Below are 20188 nucleotides of genomic sequence, written 5' to 3' on the forward strand. Positions count from 1 at the left end.
CCGTTGCCGGGCAACAGGGCGGCGGCCTGGCGCGCCGTGACGCCATCGGCGGGCGCCGCGCGGCGCGCGCAGCTGGGGGGCGGTGCGCGTGCGCGGCGGGGCGGGAGCGGGGCTTCGGCCGCACGTGGGCGCGCGGCGGCGGCAGGTGAGGGGCGCGCGGCGGCGGGCGGGGCCGGGCCGGGCCGCGAACGAGAGCGGCGGCGGGACCCCGGGCCGCGGTCCCCGGGGCGGCGTGGGGAGTCCGGCCGCGGGCCGCCACCGCCCAGGCAGCGGCCTGAGGGGCGGGGCAGCCCCGGTGCAGCGGGTGTGCCCTCGCCTCCGGCGCCGGGGGTCGCGTCAGTCGGGGCTCGCCGCCGCGGTAATACCGTGCCGCGGTAACGCAGCCTGGCGTGGAGGCGGTGCCGCCCCGCTGCGGAGTCGGGTCCGCTGGGCGCCTCGGGGACGTTCCCCGACTCGGAGGCCGAGGGGCCGCGGCGGGGGGAGGGCGCGGAGACCTGGGTGCGGGTGGCGGGTGCCGGCGCCCCGTGACCCGGCGGGTGCCGCGGGCGATGACGGTCCGTGTCCCGCAGGTGATGCGAGGATGACCATGGCCCAGGCGGGAGCCGTAGTTGCAGCTGCCACGGGACTCCTCGTCTTCTTCCTGTACTCCTCCATCCACAGGGTCGAGGAGGGGCACCTGGCCGTGTACTACAGGTACTGTTCCCTGCCGGCGCCTTCACGGCTCCTGTGGCGTTCCCTGGGTTTCGCTCTAAGCTGGGCCCCATCCCTAGCCCCGGATTGCCTCGGGAGGTGACTGCTCTCCCGTGCTTCCCTCCGCGTTTTGCCCACAGGTGGGCACAGGCCCTGTTGTTTCTGCTCTCGCACCAGAAACGGCGTGGGCCTGGCCAGCCTGGCTCCGGGCAGAGCTGTTACGCGCTTTGGTCTTTCTGAATGCTCAGCTACTCCTCCTCCCTCCCCTTCCTCCCTTTTTGTGGGGCACAGTTTAGATTTGGAAGCTTAGAGGACCAAAGCTCTTGGTCCGTCCACTCTTGTCGTGTTTGTCGATCTCTCCCTCTTACCTTGAGGGCTGTTACCTCTGTCCCAGGACTGGCAGTGCCTGCTTCGTTGTTGCTTTGAAATGAGTCTTCTCCTGGGCTCGGGGCTCAGAGCTGTGCTGAGTAGCGTCTGTAGAGCAACTCACTGTCAGTCCACAGCAGTGAGTAGTCACAGTCATTAAATACCTCTTGACTAAATTTTGCTTCAGATTTCAATAAAGGGATAGAGCAGTTCAACACCAGCCTTTCTGCGTTATTTTTCCCTTTCTGCTATATTTCTGTCCTGTCTTTTCTGTCCTTTGCACTCACCACCAGTTTCCTCTGTGCTGCTCTTTCCTTTAATTACAAGCGTGTTGAACAGCACGGGCCCTTGAAGGACGCTGCAGGAGACCTTACTGCATGCCAAGGATCAGTCGCTTAGAGCTGTCCTCTGTCTCCTGTCTTTTAACCCCCTGCCATTCCCCATAAGAGACTGCAGGTTTCCTTTGTGCTTTGCGTAAGGGACTGTGCCAAATGCCTTGTGGAAATTCAAGCTAGCAGTTTCACATCAACTGCTGGATTTTTTCCATGGTTACCAGTGAACTATTTAGAGAGGAAAATCTGTGGTCTTGAAGCTCTTTGCTAAATTCTTCCATCATTGCAACATTGCAGTATCTGCCTTCTCTAAGTGTTAATAATCAAATGATTGTTGAGTTGCAGCAGGCAAGTATAGTACTCAGTCAGCCCTTTTGTAGGGGAGTTGGTGGTAAATTTGGTGCAGATGAATAATGTAATGTGCGCTGCCATAGCTGTGACCCCTGGAAGTTTGAATGTACTTGCTTGCTCTCAAAGCCAGCACTTACTGTTTTCCAGTTGCTTGAGCCTTTTCCCCATGTCTCTCTCTTTCTGTAGGGGTGGTGCATTGTTAACTAGTCCGAGCGGACCAGGCTACCACATCATGCTCCCGTTCATTACCACGTTCAAATCCGTGCAGGTTAGTATCTTCTCATCTTGGAAGAGGCTGAGTGGAAGCAGATGTTGGTAGGGATATTGCTGGATGGGAGTGACTCAGGCAAGGCGTTTGCAGAGGGGCTCGGAAATGTGATAGTCAGAGTAGCAGCTCCTAGGAAGTCTTTGGTTCCCTCTGTCTTGGGTGCCAGGCCCAGCTGTGTGCTGAGACTTGTCCTTTTGGTGGAATCTCCGCAACGTGCATGTGTGTCAGTAGGGACAGGAGATGTCTTGCTCTGGGAGGACAGTCTGTGTCTGTGGCCCTAGCTGTTTCCTAGGAGAGCTGCAGGTCTTAGTGCTGCAGGAGCTGAGAGCAGAGAAATGAGCACAGCTGCCTTTCGACCTCCCAAAAGGCAGTTGAAAAGAAGTCTGCTATCTGCCCATACCTGCAAAAGCCGGGAGGGAGGCAGAGGGCATGTTTTTGGCTCCGTGTTCCCTTGTAACGGTTGTGAGTCTTGGCACAGCATGATCTTCCTTGGAGAATGGGAGTTGTTTTGTGAGCACTGGTTGTCTTCTTATTTCAGACGACGTTGCAGACTGATGAAGTGAAAAATGTGCCTTGTGGGACAAGGTATGTTTTTCCTTTATATTTCTTCTGGTGATGCGTAGAGGCACTCTTATTGTGTAGTTTGCCGCTAGCCATTTACAGTGCTGTGACACAGAGGCTGAAAAGTAAAGACACATGGCCTAAAATAAGTCCCAAACGTAAGTGTATACGTTGTACTTAGAAATACAAGAGCAGGAGGTATGGGGAGGAGCACTCTTGCTTTTGCTGACATTGATGTTCAGAGGGTATTTGCATTTCTAGTGATGTTCTCTTGATTTTTCTTGGTTCCTTCCCTCCGTTACTCTGATAGTCCATTGCTTGTGCTTTGATCTGCCCTCTGCTTTGCGGTATTTCTGGTCTGAATCTCATGGCGAATAAAAGTGCTCAACCCAGCAGTGGGCAAAAGTAAATGGTGAATGGGAATCCTGATGGGAGATGGTTTATTTTGAAAACAACTCGAGAAAATCAGTCTTCTGGAATCATTTGAGCATTTTTGGAATTGACATTTCACTTGATGTAAAGAGAGAGTGAGAAAGAATAAAGAGTCCTATGCATGGGTGGCACCTCCCTGCTTCATAATTAAGCTGATTATTTTGTCAGCACAGATCTGTATAGTTTTAACAAGCAGAGTGGTAACAGGAGAGGGCTAACTCAGCTGGGTTGCAGATCCTGTTGTGTTGGTTCATTCACAAGATAAAGTGATGACCAAATTGTTTCTTCAGGATAAAAACAAAAGTGGTGATTCTTCTTGTATTCTAGCTTTAGGGTAATCAACAATATTTCTGTTTAAAAAAAATAATTCAGTATGAATTACTCAATAATAATTGAATGACGACACATAACGACCACGTTGAAATTAAAAGTTGAACATTAGTGGCAGCATTAATAAAGCAGAGTTAATTTTGATCGGGTTTAGCCCTTATTGAAATGAGTTCTTGGAATTATTCCTATAGTATCAGACATCACTTGAGCTTAAATATTAACATAAAGTTCTCGTGGGCCCTGGCTGGTTTTAGTTTTGGATCTCTAATCTCTTTCAGGAGTATCTGTAGATAATGCTAGTGTTCAGTGCTGCAGCCAGGGCTTTGGGGTCAGGTAAAGCTTTTAGATCAAGTGAAAAATAATTGCAGGAAGGAGGAGTAAGACTTATGTTCTATATCCATGTCTTTTAAATGGCACAGTTTTTGTGCCACAGCAGAGTTTTAGTGATGTGTTTAGTGGCAACTTTTAGCTCATAAATAGCGTAAATAGGAGTAATACTTTACATGCTGGACATTGTAAATCAGCATCACATCTCTGGGCCAGGAATGGTGTCCTGCTGTCCTGCAGGCCTTCTCAACAGACCAAGAAAAGCTTTCTGCGGAAGCTTAACCATGTTAGATGTGCTAACATAGTCAAAATTTAACTGTGCTGCTTTGACCCTGCTTGAGCAGAGAGGTTGAACAAGATGACCTCCAGAAGTCCCTGCCAGCCTCAACTATTCTGTGCGTCTGTGATTTCGGAGCTAAATATTCTGATTAATTCTGTACTTTTAGTTCATTAAATTCCTGTTACATTTCAGCATTGCAGGATTCAGTTGTGCAATACAGGTGGTTGTGAAGTTACAGGTAATAAACATGCTTTAAAACACCAGACAGCTGGTGAAGCAGTTCTTGGTTAATAATTGAGTACACTTCAGACCAAAGGTCCCAGTAGCCCTTTCCGTTTTTAAGGTGTTGACTGCAGGAGCCTTGAAATTTGGTACATTTGGAATCAAAGTCTGTAGCTGCTCCATGCCAAAGCTTTGAATCCACATTTCCCTAATAAAACATTAGCTTTTAAATAACAAATGAATCAACTGAAATTTCACTATCCCAGTTCAGAGTTCATTACAATAGGTCCTAAAGAGTTTAAATTTCCTTAATTGGTTATTAAACTATCAGATTTTAAAGGCTGGGTTTCTCTTCCACCATATTCATATTCCTGTTCCCTGTATCCTCATCCACATTACGAAGCTTCTGAAGGTTGTGTGGGTGTCCTATCCCCAATTTCTGCCTTACCTGTCCCATTTATAATTGACAGTGTTAAGTGAATACATTAAATGCAGATTTTAAAATACTTTGGGACCAGATGACTGATTTTCATAAAACAGCTGTCACCTCAAAGACGAAAACCATTTCATTACAACAGGTGGAATATGTATCTGCTCAGGGCTGTGGATTGTCTCTGGTGTCCGAGGTACCTGGCTTTCCCCAACAACAAAATGTGCACACAGTTCCTCAGAAAGTTCAGCAGTTTCCTCATGGCAGGTCTGCTGATCTCTAAAAAGTGATGGAAAATCAGTCTGATAAACTAGTTTTAGAATCGCAAAGTATTCCAAAGGACTGACTTGAAGAATTAATTGAGAATGAATATACTCACAGGTATGTTAATTGTGGAATGCTATAAATAGGTTGAAAATAGTGTTGTGCAGATAATGCATGAGATAATTATGTAAGTGGCATTTTTCTTTCAAACTTAGCTGGAAGGAATTGTGCTAAATATCGTGCAGGTTTTTACAATGCCAAGAAACAGCAAATAGCCAGGATGCCAAGCAATAGTACTGATCAAGCTTTAGATGTTTATTTGCAAAGGTGCGAGAATCGTCTTGTGCTTCTGCTGCAGATGGTTGGCAGGAATGGAAACAGCACTGGAGGAATGCTGTTCTCGGACAGATACCTGTTTGTTAGCCAGTTATGTGGAAAAACGTCATGAATATTGCAACTGGATATATTGCATTAATCCCTGTATCTCTGTAGACTAGATCTGACCTTTAAGCCAAATTTTTACATGCTCTGATTGCCTAACCTGGTCTGGTCTTGTTTGTGCTCAGCTCTAGCAATGTGTTAAACCTTTGCCTTTTTTCACGGCCCCTTTTTTATGGCAACATTCTTCATTTTTTCCCCTTGTCTTCTGTCCTGGCCTAAGCTAAAATCCTGAAATGTGTGAAGCTTTTAAAGGTCTACTGAAATGCCTGCTAGTGTATGTTAGTCTCCTGTAGCGTTCCCCGTACACTTTCACTGTGTCCTGTAAAGTTAGGCAGCATTGCTTCCTAATCATGCTTAAACTTCTCCCAGGTACACATAGTCACCGTGTTATCCTCCTCTCAGACTTCCTATGGATTTCTTCTTGTTCCTCTCTCCCCAATCAAAGAGACTGCTCAACTCAGTGCTGCTCTGTCTGACCGGCACCATGAGCAGCTCTGCAGTGAGCACCTTCGTGGGTGTGAGTAGCCCTCACAGAGGCTGCAGACACCAGTGTTACAAAGGCTGTGGCAACTGCGGTGGTGTGTTGCACTGGATCTGCATCTGACAAGAAGCAGGCTCTGGCAAACAAGGATTTTTTGAGAACGGTAGTGATTTCTTGAAGTGGAAAGAGCATTGTCTGAGCCAGCATTTAAGCTGTAGATGCTAAAGGGCAGGGAAGACAGCTGTGGATGATGAGAGGATTTGTACAGTTGCAGGTCAACCAGGTATGTTAATCGGTCCGAATCAGTGCATGGTGCTCTGCCAGAGCAGGCGTCCCAAAACTGCCCAGGCTGCTGTCTCCTGCACCCCAGGAATTACTAACATCTTCTGGACCAGGCTGTTTGAGAGGAGGTTTGTCTGAGGTGCTCACTTTAACATCAGTGTTACAGTTCAGTTTGGCTCCTGTGTTTACAGTGGCATGGTCAAGAGCTATCCCCACTGCACAATATGAAGAGATGATGGGTCCAGCAGCTGGGTGGATGGATGGAAAACACAGTGGAAGTTCTCTGTAGGCTTCGTTTAACGTTAAGCCCTCAGTGGGGAAATAGGTGGCCAGCATGTTTGGGCTCTTGAGTACCTGTTTCCTCTAAGTCATTGTCTGACCAGCAGCAGGACTGATAGAATTCATTTGTGCCCCGTGCTGATTGAGGTCCTTGGCAGGGTTGCTGTAGGCAGTGTTGGTTGAGTCAGGCAGCAAGCAGTCCTCTCTGGTCTGAGGTGCCAGCCTTTCTTGTGCATGAGGTGGTAAGGGGCTGTGAATGAGTCCTGCATAGGAGGCAGATTGTCTCAGGTGCTCTCTTTGTCCTTTTAAGATCCTTGTAAAATTTAAGTGTGAAGGACCCCAGCATAAAGATGTGCAGTGGAGGAGATTCTGGTGGAAGAAGCCCACGCACTCTGCTTTGGTTCCTCACCAGGATATCTAGAGATACCCCAAGATGGTAGCTGGGTTTCCCTGCCCTGCTGGAGATGTCATAAGGTGACTAGAACAAATCAGGAGGATGAGAGCTGGTTCAGAAGATCTTGAGGAATGCTGTTGGACATTATTTCCAATAATAGCCATTTGATTTGATGTGGTGGGGCAGAGCGCAGAACAGATGAGACGGAGAAAAACACATAACCCCGCACCATTATAACTGCTTGTGCAGCCTGACATACCTATAAAGGATCCATAAGCCTGTCTTCTTTAAAAATAACAGTAATGGTTCTTGAGAGAGGGCCGGCAAGAATGACCATGACCTAAAGAGAAATCTGGAGTGGAAAAGAGATGAATACTCTTAATAGTAGTATCTCACTGGGAAATAAGTCTCTCTTTAAACCACCACTATCTTTTCTGCTGGCTTCTCCCTTCCAGCAGACAAGTTCAGTCCGTCACCAACTTTTTTAGCTCATAGCTTGCCATGAAGCAGGTAGATTTGCAGAGTGAACATAGGCTGTGCCTGGGAGAGCTTTTTTAAAGAGCACAGACACAGGCAAGTTCAGGTGATTTTTCTGCAGGCTTAGCTTTCATCTGCCTGAGATTAAGATCTGCAAAGTAAGAAACTGGGTTTGTCATGGGGGATACATTTGGAGTTCAAACATCACAGACACCAAGTTTGGAAATGTGGGAGGTCCACTTGTGGAGATTAGCTGTCTCTATAAACAGTTTCTGCTAAAGCTTCTGGCTTGTGATTTGCTTTTGCCCCGAGAACAAAATTGCAAGAGTATCGTGCTTTATAAATAAACACTCTTGAGAGATTTAAGAGCTGTTGAAAATTAAGGCTTTTTTCTTCACTGTAGTTTGTGGTTTTCTCTGGTGTCACAGGTACCTAGGGGTGGGCATGACCTGCTGAAAGCCACTTCAGTAAGAGCACAGGCTGGGATCAAGCCCTGCCTCTGATTCCCTCTTGTTTTTCTCTGCTAGTCCAGCAGTGCATGATTCCTTGGGGGTGAGATGTATGGAGCTTCTTGACAGTGCACATGCCTGGGCGTGTGTGCACAGTTGCAGTGTTACCGGCGAGCTGTTTGCGACATGACATTGAAGCAGGGAATGTAAACTAAAGTCTGTTACATGCTTTGTGTCTTCCTTTCTGACAGGGTTCTTGTCAAGTTCCTGCTGGAGTTGGTAAATGTGTGGATGTAAACTAAGGGCTTTTCTATTTATTTACTGCCTAGAAGAGCTGTGGTGCATCTGCAGTTTGTGTCTGCTCTGCTGCTTGCAGATGTCATCTGTTGTCCTTGTTGCCTTCCCTTCTTTATGGTGGACTCCCCCTTTCTGATAGTTGCAGCTACATTCCTGGTCAAAAAACTTCTTCTTTTGCTGGCTAGGTAGAATACAAAGTGAAGTGAAAGTGCTTTGCAGACTTGCTGGAGCATGCTTTTGATTTATGGAGAGAGAAAGAGAGACCAGTCTGTACAAAGCTGGGATTTGCTGCCATCTAATTGCAAAATGTTCAAGTTAGAATTATTCTGGGAAAGTTTCGTAGCATTTAGTAAAAGAGGGATAAAGAAGACTTTGCTTTAAATATGGACCACTGTTAACAGTTGCAGTAACAATTCCTGAATTCTCTTTTTCACTTACAGTGGCGGTGTTATGATCTACATTGATCGAATAGAAGTTGTGAATAAATTGGCACCGTATGCAGGTATTTCCTGTCCTGTTTCAACAAGCAGTACTGTGATAGTCTTCACTCATCCTGTAGCAGCTCTGTCTTCGTTTGCAAGACTTCCATTTTCTGTGTCTTGTTATTCCTATGTTTCCCAGTACTTAACACTGAGTTTCATGCATGTGTCTGCAAGCTTTTTGAAAAGCCACAGATTTGCAAAGATTAAGATAAATTCTAGGATTGCTTCTGCCCTGTACGCTTAGAAATGTGATAGGTGCTCGATCCTATTGCTTGCTGCTGAAGGGGAGACCACCTGTGTAACTAAACATACAGGACAGAGCCCCCAGATGCTTGCCAGCTCAGTTCCTGGGAAAATTATAAAAGCAGAGCCTGTGTAGGAGCCTCTTACCTTCTTACTTCACCAGATTATTTCACCCATACAGCTTTTTTTTTCAGCAGCATAGCTTAATGCAAAACGCTAGTGTTACTGAGGCATTGAAGAGTGAATTCATGTCATAGTTTTGGGAATGATACTTGTTTTCACTTTAGAATAGTATCTGTTCCTATGCATGCAAGTCCTGGACAGGCTTTACTGTTTCATTTCTTTATGCAGATCATAAAACAGGACTGTGCAGTGTATCTTGTAGTTACTCTGCTCTTTGAAGTCATATGTTCCCAGCAGCATTGGTGGAGGGATCTCTGCAGGTGTCTTCTCTGACCTTCCTCCCACTCACAGCAAGCTTCTGGCTAACAGCTGGGCAGAGCAGCTGTGGCTTTGTCCAGCCAAGTCCTGAAAATTCCCAAGGATGGAGATTTCCCGCCCACCTGTCCCAGTGCTGCACTACTTTCCTAATGCTGTGAGCTGTTGTTTTGTGGTTGTGGCATTGCAGAAAGCAATACATGTCAGTGGTGACCTGTGATAATTTGCTTACTTCCTCAGTGTACGATATTGTGAGAAACTACACTGCAGACTACGATAAGACCTTGATCTTCAATAAAATTCATCATGAGCTGAATCAGTTCTGCAGTGCCCATACCCTGCAGGAAGTATACATTGAGCTTTTTGGTAAGTGGATGGCAGCTGGATGCACCCGCCAAAGGCTGTGTAATCTCCCTGTGCTGTAGAATATGTTACAGCAGGCTCCTGTGAGCAAACAGCCGCTGGGCTGGAGTTGCAGTCTAGAATCCACCTCCCTATATATCCATGTGCCACTTCCCGTGTAACTTTAATGATTCAGATTTCTTTGCCTTTCCACATCTGCATGTGGGAATTTGATTTCAGTCCTTTTCCATTTAGGACTGAGTTCTGGATGCACAGAGTAGCCACTGTGCTCTTGTGCGAGCAGTTGTGCCCATTGCCTTCACTATGATGATGGTTTTGTCTTGTCTACTTCTACTTTTAGGCCCCTGTTCTGTCATTCAATTGACATTTTTCTTTTAAAAGCTTCCTTCTGGCTGTTCTTAGCAAGTGAGACCGGAAGGGATGTGCTCTCAGTTCATTGCAGTGCTCTAGTGTTTTCACAAGGGAATAGCAGTGGTTCAGGAACGAGCAAATCTGCTTGGATCCTACCTGTAGCAGCAAAGACATAACAGCATCCTGTTCCTTCTTGAGTGGCAGAGCAGGAAGGTAAAAGGTTGTCAGAGACTGTACATCTTTGAATGTTGTACTCAAACTTGCCAAATACCTGTGGTCGGGAGTTTCCTGGTAGTACCTGCAGCTTAATCTGTTCGTAACTGGCCATTTCTGTGGAAAGATCTTCCTGGAGCTTGGAAGTGGCAAAATGCATTTTTTCAGTAGCAGGTACTGGATCCTGCAGGTCACTAGAGGCTTAAGGCAGAGTTTGCTGCTGTCAGCAGGGCTGGTGTGAAGGGAAGGGACTGCCACCACAGGCCCTGGGTGCTTTCTCTTGCTGAGACGCTGAAAGCGTTTGCCCTTAGCTCAGATACCATGAGTTCATCAATAGCTGAAACTTTCTAGAGACACTAGTGTGTGGCTCTCCTTTCAGGAACATTTTCCAGGTGGTATAGGAAGGGAAACAAGGTACTGAATGATCTCAAAAAGCATCTTTATCTTACACCATAGAGACACCTGCTTTTCAAGGCCAGCTGACACTCTGCCACATAAGCTGTTGGAGAAAAGACGATAAGCTAAGCAGTCTCTCTCTTGTCCTCCAAACACAGATCAGATAGATGAGAATCTGAAGTTGGCCCTGCAGAAGGACCTCAATGTCATGGCACCAGGTCTCACTATCCAGGTAGGTTCATTCTCTAACAAAAATTATTCTTTTTTTTCCACCTCTAATTTGCTTACCTTTCACCAGATTGATGAGGTTTTCTTGCTTCCATTTTCCACATAATGTGAAATAGTTGAACCTTGAGTTGAGGTTTGTCAGGTGAAGACTGTCCAAATGACAGTGACTGGATGAACAAGTTGCTCCTGACTGAGCTGGAAAGCAAAAAGGAAACTCACAAAAGGTGGAGTAGGGATCAGTGAGCTGGGAGTGCAGGGGCAGAGTTAAGAAAACCAAAGCTCAGCTACGCATGGACCTAATGATGGCTGTGTAGGGCAATACACAGGGCTTCTGAGGTGCATCCACAGCAAGAGGAAGGCCAAGGAAGCTGTGGAGCAGGGTCACATAGTGACCAAGGATGTGGAAAAGACTGAAGTACTCAACACCTTTGACTTCTTTCTGCCAAGATCTGCCCTTGGGCCTCCCTGTTCCTTACCCTAGCAGCAGAGTCTGCAGAAGTAAAGCATTACCCACAGTAGAGGACAACTGAGCAGATCCACACAGAAGTCTGAAACCAGGTGGGGTGCATCCCAGGGTGCTGAGTTGCTGGCCCATACCATTGTGAAGCCACTTTGAAAGATGACAGTGGTCAAGGGAGGTCCCTAATAACTGGAAATAGGCACATGTCACCCCCAAATTTGAGGAGGGTCAACAGGAGGGAAGAAGTCCCGTACCGTCAACCTGTTCCCATTCTCTGCAGTGTTTACATCGCCATTTCAGTGGCTTTCAGCTGCACTCTCCACTTTCTTGGTAGCACTTTTATGGGGTTCCCCACGCTGGGTGCAGTATCCAGATGCAGCCTCCTTGGTGCCAAGTAGAGGAGCATAAAAAATGCCTTCAGCCTGCTGCTGAGCTTTTGCCAGTGCAGCTCAGGGTGGAGCTGGATTTCATGGCCACAGGGAAAAGATGCTGCCATATAGTCAGCTTGTGTTTTGATTCCTTCATGCTCTTTTTTGCAAAGCTGTTGCACAGCAAATTAGTCCCAGTGTGTCCCAATGTTAACATTTGATTGTTAACAATATCGACAGTGCACAGTAGCGTTTCCATCTACTAGATTTAAGTAGGTGATTGAGCCATTAAATAGATTGAGCCATTGGCTTGAACAAGATGAAGCTAATGAAGATTTTCAGACCTGGCAGCTTTCCTGATTACAGAGGAATCTTTGCAGTGTTGGAGAAATGGCACTTCTCAAAACTAATCTTTGTTTTGGTGCGGGGGGTATTATGGAGGTAGAAAGAATATCCTCCTGTGCGCTCTGCAGTGGCTGGTGAGGTGAGCTTTCTTATGCAGTACCTTTCTAGGGACTTGGAGAGGCCTAGCTCCTAGTGGCAGCTTAGAAAATCCTTTCACTGAAGGATATTCTGGTCTAACATCCCAGTGCTGAGTTGAGGTTCAGCCTGGAGAAGAGGAGGCTCCAAGGGACACCTTATTGCAGCCTTCCAGTATATAAAGAGGGTTTATAAAAAAGGTGGAGAAAGACTTTTTAGCAAGGCCTGTAGTGAGAGGACAGGGGACAGTGGTTTTAAACTGGAAGAGGGTAGGTTTAGATTGGATAAAGAGAGAAATGTTTTACAATAAGGGTGGTGAGGCACTGGCACAGGTTGCCCAGAGAAGTCGTGGATGCCCCATCCCTGGCAGTGTTAAAGGCCAGACTGGACAGGGCTTTGAGCTACCTGCCCATAGCAGGAGGTTTTTGGACTGGATGATCTTGGAAGGTCCCTTCCAACCCAAATGAGTGTCTTGCTTTAATGATAGGTTGGCTCCTTCTGCCCAGGCATGGTGTTTGCAAGGACCGGGGTGCCTGTCACATTGAAACAACTTTTCTGTGTGTACAAAGACTTGCTTAGATGTTTCCATACCCCATTCGCCTCTGTGGAAGCCCCTCAGTTCTTTGCAGACTTACTGACCCCAGAGAGAAGCAGCAGGTTTGGCACTAGATCTACAGGGAAGGTGGAGCAGGAGGGTTGTGGACTGTCAATCTGCATCTCCCAAAGCTCAGTAATGAGCCACACAGCATGCCAGTTGAACAGCAGTAGCTCCTGGTCCTGCTCCTGGAGGTGTTGCCCCTCATATTTCAGAGAGAGTCCTCCACAGAGCAGCTTAGCAGTTGTCTCTGGCATGTACCAGTGTTGTGTCAGTATCGCCATGCACGTAACTCTTGGTGATCCACAGTTGCCAACAAGAGCAGCCACCCATGCCCTGCTGCTCTCCCCTGTCTTCACCACTATGTCTTTCATTGCATGTCACTTTTGCAAGCTTTTCCCCTGGGAAATCCGCTCCTGAGCTTGTAGCCTGTCTCTGTTTTGCAAGTCTTACTCCTGCAATTTGATTTCATTGCGTTTGTGAGCCCCTTTGTCGAGCAGTACTTTGGGAAGTGTTGTCTGGTGATGTTCAAAGAGTCTTTGCAATGGAGAACTAAGCTGCTTCTAACCAAGGTGGTGGACCTCTTTAGCCAGTTTACTGCACGGGCCTTAGTTGATCACTTAGGTGCCATAAAAGGTACAAAGATGGGAAATACAAATGTAAGGCACCTCTGTGAGAGCAGCTGTGCTCAGCTGTGTTGTACAAGAGGATTGTGAACCTTTATGTGTGGTCTTGGATCAATGTGGAGATGTCTAGAGTAGTACAGCCTGGTTTTGCAAAGACATTTCTTAGTTACACAGCTTGCATCAAAATGTTTAAATTAAAGTGCACTCACTTTTTTTTTTTATCCATAGGCCGTGCGTGTTACAAAACCCAAAATCCCAGAAGCCATTCGAAGAAATTTTGAGCTAATGTGAGTAGCTGTACATGAAATCGTATGAATTGGTTTTGAGCATCCAGAACAGGCATAATGCTATTAGAAAGCTCTTAACCTGATGCTTGGAAGGTGAAAGGTGAGCTCTAGTCAGCGTGTGCTTGGCTAGGTGCATTTGTGCATTCTGTTTATCCATTTCCATAGCTCTTTCACCCTGAAGCTGTTCAGCCCTTCACAAAGACAGCTGCTCAGTCCATATCAAGGCTGTGTTCTTACTCCCTAATGTAGAGAGGACACTGGTGTGCTATAGAGGACCTGTTAGAAGACTCAGGAACTCAATTCAGGGCTCAGGGGTCTTGATGTCTCATCCATAAGCTCCTCTCTGGCAGACTTGCAGAATTGTATGTCTGTTGTGTACCCATGGAGATCTCCTGTTCAAGCCCTTTCCCAAAACAGGGCCAGTGCCACAGCTGCAGTAGGTCACTGGGGGATGTGTCCAGCCAAGTCGGGGCATCCCTGGGGATGGGGATCCACAACTGCTCAGGCTCCATCCTAGGGTCACCCCACTTGCACGAGAACAGGCTGTTTCCTTCGGCCCAGCTGGGTTTTCCCATGCCGTAGCTGGTGCTGGTGCCTCTGGGGCTCTCGCTGTGTCCCTCTGAGCAGGGTCTGACCCTGGTGTCTCCAGTACCCGTTTGGGCAGGCGGAGATGCTGTTGGATCCCCGTTTGCCTCCTCGTCTCCAGCTGAGTAAGCCCAGCTCCCTCAGCCTCTTGGCACACCCTGGCCTGCGCTGGACTCACTCGACATCCCAAGGGCCTCAAACTGTATATAGCATCCAGGGGTGGCCTCGCCGGTGCCAAAGAGAGAGGGGGAATAACCCCTTCCTTTAACTCGCTGGCTACGCATGTGCTCATAGAGCTGCAAACAGAACTAGTCCTCATGGCTATGAGGACATGGTGCTGGCAACTGATCGGCTTCTTGTGCCTCTAGCGTTTCATGCCTCGGTTTGCAGAGCTGCTCCCCGGCTCCATTTCCCTGTGATAAACGTTTCTCACCCTGCAGGGAGGCTGAGAAGACTAAGCTGCTGATTGCAGCCCAGAAGCAGAAAGTGGTAGAGAAGGAGGCAGAGACAGACCGGAAGAAAGCACTCATTGGTATGTCACCAGCTGGGAGTGCTAGCAGATGGGGGGCCAGACTGACTTTCTATTCCTACATTCCCTAATAAGCTGGGGTAGGATGTTGTCTTCCATTGCTGACAGCTCCCTGAAGGAGGCAGGGCCAGGCTGCACCGACAGTCACTTAGAAAGTGTGAGTGTTTGTGCGGCAGTGTCTATGTCCCGCCTCCCTCCCCGCAGCAGTGAACACCTCTGTCCTTCAGCGGGGCTCCTGCTGCGGCAGGCCAAGAGGTAACAGCCCTGCTAGAAAAACTGCCTGGGCTTGAAGTTAGATGTCCCTGTGCCCGGGGGACTTAACACTTGTAAAAGGGATGTCATCCAGTGCAACTCTAAAAACATCAGCACTGTGTTTTCTTTCTGTAACTGTATCACTTAGAGTACAAACTGGCACTGTAGGGTCCAAGCAGAAAGGGGTAGGCAGCAGAGAGCAAACTACTTGTGTGGCAGATTCTGCAACCAGATGCTGGGGTCAGGGTGCTGATGCTCAAGCCCTGAGAAGTGAGTATCTGAGCTGAGTCTGTTGTGATTGCAGAGGCAGAGAAGGCTGCTCAGGTGGCCAGGATTCACTATCAACAGAAGATTATGGAGAAGGAAACAGAGAAGCGAATTTCTGAGATTGAAGGTAACCGTGCTGCTGGGGTCATCTTCTAGCTAAGGGTGGTGGCAGACAGAAGAACCTCAGGACTGGGCTCATAGGCATTGCTGTCCTGCAAAAACAATAAAAGGTGCAGTAGCACAAGGTTATGCACTGGGGTCATTTCTCCCCTTTGTAGGTACCTCTCCGGGAAGCCAGCAGTGCAGGTACACAGCCAGCCGGGCTGTGCCATGGGCACACCTGGGACAGCTCAGCTTTTCCCCAGGGGACGAAGGCTCAGGTGCTAGTGACTGTTCACTTGCTAATGCTTCTTTTCCTGTCTGTCCTCTGTTGCTGTGTTAAGATGCTGCGTTCCTAGCAAGAGAGAAAGCAAAAGCTGATGCGGAGTACTATACTGCTCAGAAGCTGGCTGATTCCAACAAGGTGAGCACTTGAGAGCTGGTCAGAAGAAGACTTGCTCACACTTTTCCTCTGCACAGGAGATTAGGATCAGGTGGGCAGCACTGGAAAAACACATAACAGTCCACAACCCAGGAAGCAGCTGCCTGAGATGAAATCTGATGACGTGGTGCCCAGAAAGTTGTCTCTTACAGTCTGTGGTTTCTCTTTTTGTAGCTGAAACTTACTCCTGAGTATCTGGAACTAATGAAATATCAAGCAATAGCTGCGAACAGCAAGCTGTATTTTGGTGACCGCATCCCCAACGTGTTTCTGGATTCCTGTGCCTTCCAACAAGCCAATGTGAGGACTGCCCAAGAAACCAGCCTTCCTTCACAGGAGGCCCCAGAGACCTCTGGAGAAAGCCACCTCAGAGCAAAGGAAAGCACTGGCTGACAGAGATAGAAAGCCAGCCGGTACAGCTCAACAGCTAGCCCAGCTGTGAATGGGGATGGTGCCCTGTGCTGGTGGGGCGGATGCAGCGCGTGTTGGACACCTTGTATATAGGTGGCAGTTGGGTTGATTTTCTTCTAGCAACACATTGCAAGTGCTCTGCCTCTTCCATTTCTTCCCCTATTAAACTGGTGCTTCCAAATGAGGGATAATCCTGTACTAACATACCTATACTGGAATATTAAAAGACAGACACCAGGAAAGCCTTCCGCAGCAGGTGCAGTTATTTAGCAAGCATTACTCTGGAGCTAGGAGATGTAGCTTTGAGTGCTATGTTGCCGCACACTGGCCATTCCCCAGTGCTCCTCACTAAGGCTGAGCAAGGAGGTTTCCTTCGTCCTGCCGATGAAGCTTTGCTTTGTGGACTCTGAAACGTGTTTCTACCAACACTATCTTAACTCTCCTCAAGGACTCCAGTGGAGTGGGCTCTCCTTGTCAAGCAGAGGCTGTGTGTTCCTCCTCAGGGCAAGGCCTGGCAAGGAGTGGTTTGGTTTGGAATACGTTATTTGAATAGGATCTGCATAGCCATTATCTTCTTTCCTGTAGGCAGTGGCACTAGATAACAACCTGGAGCAAGCAATTTCTAATGGGCTTTTATAACTCCCCCTCTCCAAGCAAAAGCTAGCTGCCTGTGACTGACTGTAGTATGTTTCAGCTGGGTGGCTGGATCTCGCCTTGCATCCTAAACTAGATTTCAGAGTGCGTGGAGCACCTCCGAGCAGACAGTTGGGAACAGAGCTGGGAAATCTTTGCTCAGACCCCAGCCTCCCTGTAGGTCTTTTCACCAGGGAAAGGGGGCTGAAATTCCACTGCTCTGCCTTGCTGGCAAAGTGAAGGGGAAGAGAAGAGTGAAGGGACCCCGCTCTGTGGCAGATGAGATGTTTGACAACTCGGCTGCGAAGCAGGTGAAGCATTGATGCTCCCCTGTGCAAAATCCACTGCCCCAAGAAGGAGTGGGACCTTGTCTCGTGTCCTTGAACAGCCATGGCGGGGAATCTGTTGCTGGTCCTCTCATCAGTGGCCAGGCTTTGCTGCGTTGCGGGGCTCTTAACTCACAAATGGTGCTGGCAGGATGATCTGCTCTTCTGGTTTGCGTTGTAATATATCCAACCCCTGCTCCCTGTGTGCTGCTGCAGGGTGAGAAGTAGACATGCTCAGGGGGTGGGGGAAATCTGGTACGACCTGCTTTCCTCTTTTCCTCTGTCCTCACCTTTGCCAGTAAGGACGTGATTGTTTCTAGGACCTGTTTCTCTTTGAGTTCTGTGATGATCCCAGATGATGGCTGGGGAAGCAACTGGCAAGTTGCTTGAGCTGGAATGCCATTCCCCAGCTGGTAGCACTCTCTGCCTCTGAACCCACCGTATTTTCAGAGACTGCCTCTCCTCCACCAGCCTGGGATATCTGTACATCCGTCCTGCTTTCCTGTCCCCTTGGGTGCAGCCGCGTGCAGTGCCTGGCCCTGGCGCGGTTCACTGGGCAGGCTGGCTGGTGGTGACGCTCTGGGCGCTCAGCTAGTTGGTGCTGGTGTTGAGATCTGTTGCTGGCACCATCTGCCGTGTTATGGCAAGGGGAGGAACATGCTTAGCTTTTGCCTTGGTGAAACGTTCAACCCAAAACAAATGGCCTGTGCTTCACCTCTGCTAATGATTTCCCCCGACGAGTTGTGTGGGCTTCAGGCTTTCCAGTGCTGCTTTCCTGTCCTGTGAGGCTTGACATGGAGGATGGCGGTGTCTCTCCTCAAGGAAGTTTGGTAACGTACGGTGCCTTACGCTGTCTCAGCTCTTGCCCTGACTGCCGCCTCCATCTCTGGGGCAGAGCAGGGGTGCGCTGACCCTGCCTCTCCTGCTGCTGCTGCTGGCCAGCTGGGGTGATACATGAGTGGAGGACTTTGCAGCAGTTTCAGGTGGTCTTTCTTTCCTCCGTCTGTCTGCAAACTCCTAAGGCCCAGTTGGTGCTCTGCTCCAGGATACCAGCTCCTCTTCAAACCCAGCCGTGGCAGGAGGCAGGGACCAGGACCCTGCCCCAGTGAGAGGCTAGCTGAAGGTGCTGAGCACCAATGCTAGCTTCAGGGTAGGTCATGCATGAGTGTTCTTCCTTGTGCTCTGAGGATGAGAGGAAGGGAACTGCTGTTGCCAGGAGGAGAGGTTTCTTGCTTTTGCTGTATATGCTTGGTGCACAGGGGATGTGGCACAGCCATGTGCCTGGCAGAGCCCATCCTGGGGAGTACTAAGCTGAGCTTTTGCATGGGGAAACTTGTGTCATCACTTGCTAGAGGCTTGGGCAAACGGTGCCCTTCTGGCAAAGGGCAGCCTTCAAAGGATGCTGGTGGGCAGAGGAGCAGGAAGGATGTCTGCATGTTGTGCTGGAAGGCAGCTCAGCCATCAGGCAAGGCAGAGCTGAAACATGCGGCTGATGTAGTAGGAGAGGAGCAGGCAAGCACAGCATTAGCCCCATTAGACCCTGCAGTACCCTTCCAAGGGGAAGGGTGCCGGGGCAGGGAGGGGATGGCAGTGTATTTCATAGCTGTGGTGTTTGAAATGTCTCCTGGAAGTACTGTTTGACTTGCAAGGTCCCCCTTCTCCTGTGGGAAGGGCTTTGAGCCAGTGGAGTCGCATCTCTTTGGCTTTCCATCTGTTTGGTGTTGCCAGCTTGCAGCAGGCACCTTGCGGCAGAAACACGGCCTCTTCTCACCCAGCAGCAGCGACTTTGGTTGAATTTGGAGACAAAGGCAGGCTTTATAGAACAGAAGCACTCCTGGAGGGGATGTAGACTTGTCTCCTTGTGGCACTCACTGGGGTTGGGTACTACCCAATGCTGGCATCAAAGGCTGGTTTGATGGCTGGAAGTGGGTAGGTTGGCTACCCATGCTGGCTACCCATGCTACCAAATGCTGGCTGGACAGGGTAGGTTCTGCCAGCCTGCAGATGTGAAGAAGCAAGGGCACAAGGGGAACCACTAGAAGCAATAACCAGGCAGCTCACAGCTTTCCTGCAGCGATCACAGTGAGATCCCCGTGCAGGGAGCAGGAAGGCCTTCCAGGCCGGTAAAGGAAGGGCTGCTTCCGTGTGGACCTGAACCTTGCTGGGCCTCCTTGTGGCCACCCAGGTGGGTGCATGGCTTTGCCATTGGTGGCAGTCATTCTGGCTAAGTATCATCCTGCTGTGGCTGGGTATGCATCAGCCACCCTACACGTGTGGTCTGAGGGACACTGGGGGATGCTCCTGCAGTCTGAAGTCCTGCAGCAACACGTGTGTGATGCTTAGTGCCTTCTGCAAAAGCCTCTATCCCTCTCTGCTTCCGCAGCCACCTCTTCAGAAGCCTGAGTAGGTATGCAAGAGGAGGGAATCACCACAGCTCTGACACCCTTGTCTGGGCTTTGCTTCTCTGAGCTGGGAGCTGCAGAGCAGGAACATAGTTGCAACCAGGAACATGGGACGGAACTGGTTTTTCTCTGTTCAAAAGGCCTGTGTGGTCCCATGACTAAAGGGGTCTGCCACTGGATCTGCACCTTCTTTAAAGAAACATGATGCATTTGTTCAAGTTTACATGCACAGTGTTAAGTTCTTTTGATAAAGCAGAATAAAATTATTTTGTTACCATTGCCTTGGTGGTTTTGTGTGTCCTAGGGCCACTGTCACTGTAGGTGTGACATGTCCTTAGGTCCCCACCTCAGCCGCCTTGCTCGCAAGCTACCCGTGCAGGAGCATTTCCCAAGCAGGCAGTGCTGCTGGGTGGGAGCAGTGTCCTTAGGGACTGATGTTGCCTGCAAGCATGGATTTTTGTTTTGGACCAAGATGATGGTAGCCAAGCTGGTGGTGGGAGTCATGGAAGCCAGTCTTCGGTCACAGCGCGAGCCTGGGGTCTGTTGGCAGCTGGGAGTCAGTGGTACTGTGTGCCGGGGGGTCACAGGGACTCTGCAGCATCCTGCAGCCCCTGTGGCAGCTTTACTTCGTGTGGTTGGCAGAAATTGTTGCCATTCAGCCCCTGTGGCTCTGGCACAGGCTTTGGGAGTTCAGCTCGAGCACTTCTTGCCCCTGGCTCCACCTGTGCCGTATCCACCCTGTGTCCTGGGCAGCTGCCT

The 20188-nt window shown here is 49.0% G+C and overlaps 1 protein-coding gene across 1 annotated transcript; it reads left to right on the plus strand.

The window, feature by feature from the left end:
* Positions 1 to 57: 57 nt before the first annotated feature.
* ERLIN1 (ER lipid raft associated 1) lies at positions 58 to 19709 on the plus strand. The gene is given in 13 exon segments (XM_056352163.1): positions 58 to 145; positions 570 to 693; positions 1926 to 2007; positions 2546 to 2592; positions 8394 to 8455; positions 9357 to 9482; positions 10598 to 10671; positions 13425 to 13483; positions 14509 to 14600; positions 15154 to 15243; positions 15560 to 15639; positions 15832 to 15975; positions 15977 to 19709. Coding segments are annotated over 12 exon segments (1092 nt in total). The 5' UTR covers positions 58 to 145; positions 570 to 580; the 3' UTR covers positions 16100 to 19709.
* The last annotated feature ends 479 nt before the right edge of the window (positions 19710 to 20188 follow it).

This window comes from Falco biarmicus, chromosome 9 (genome assembly GCF_023638135.1).
Source record: "Falco biarmicus isolate bFalBia1 chromosome 9, bFalBia1.pri, whole genome shotgun sequence".
NCBI classification, from domain to species: Eukaryota; Metazoa; Chordata; class Aves; order Falconiformes; family Falconidae; genus Falco; species Falco biarmicus.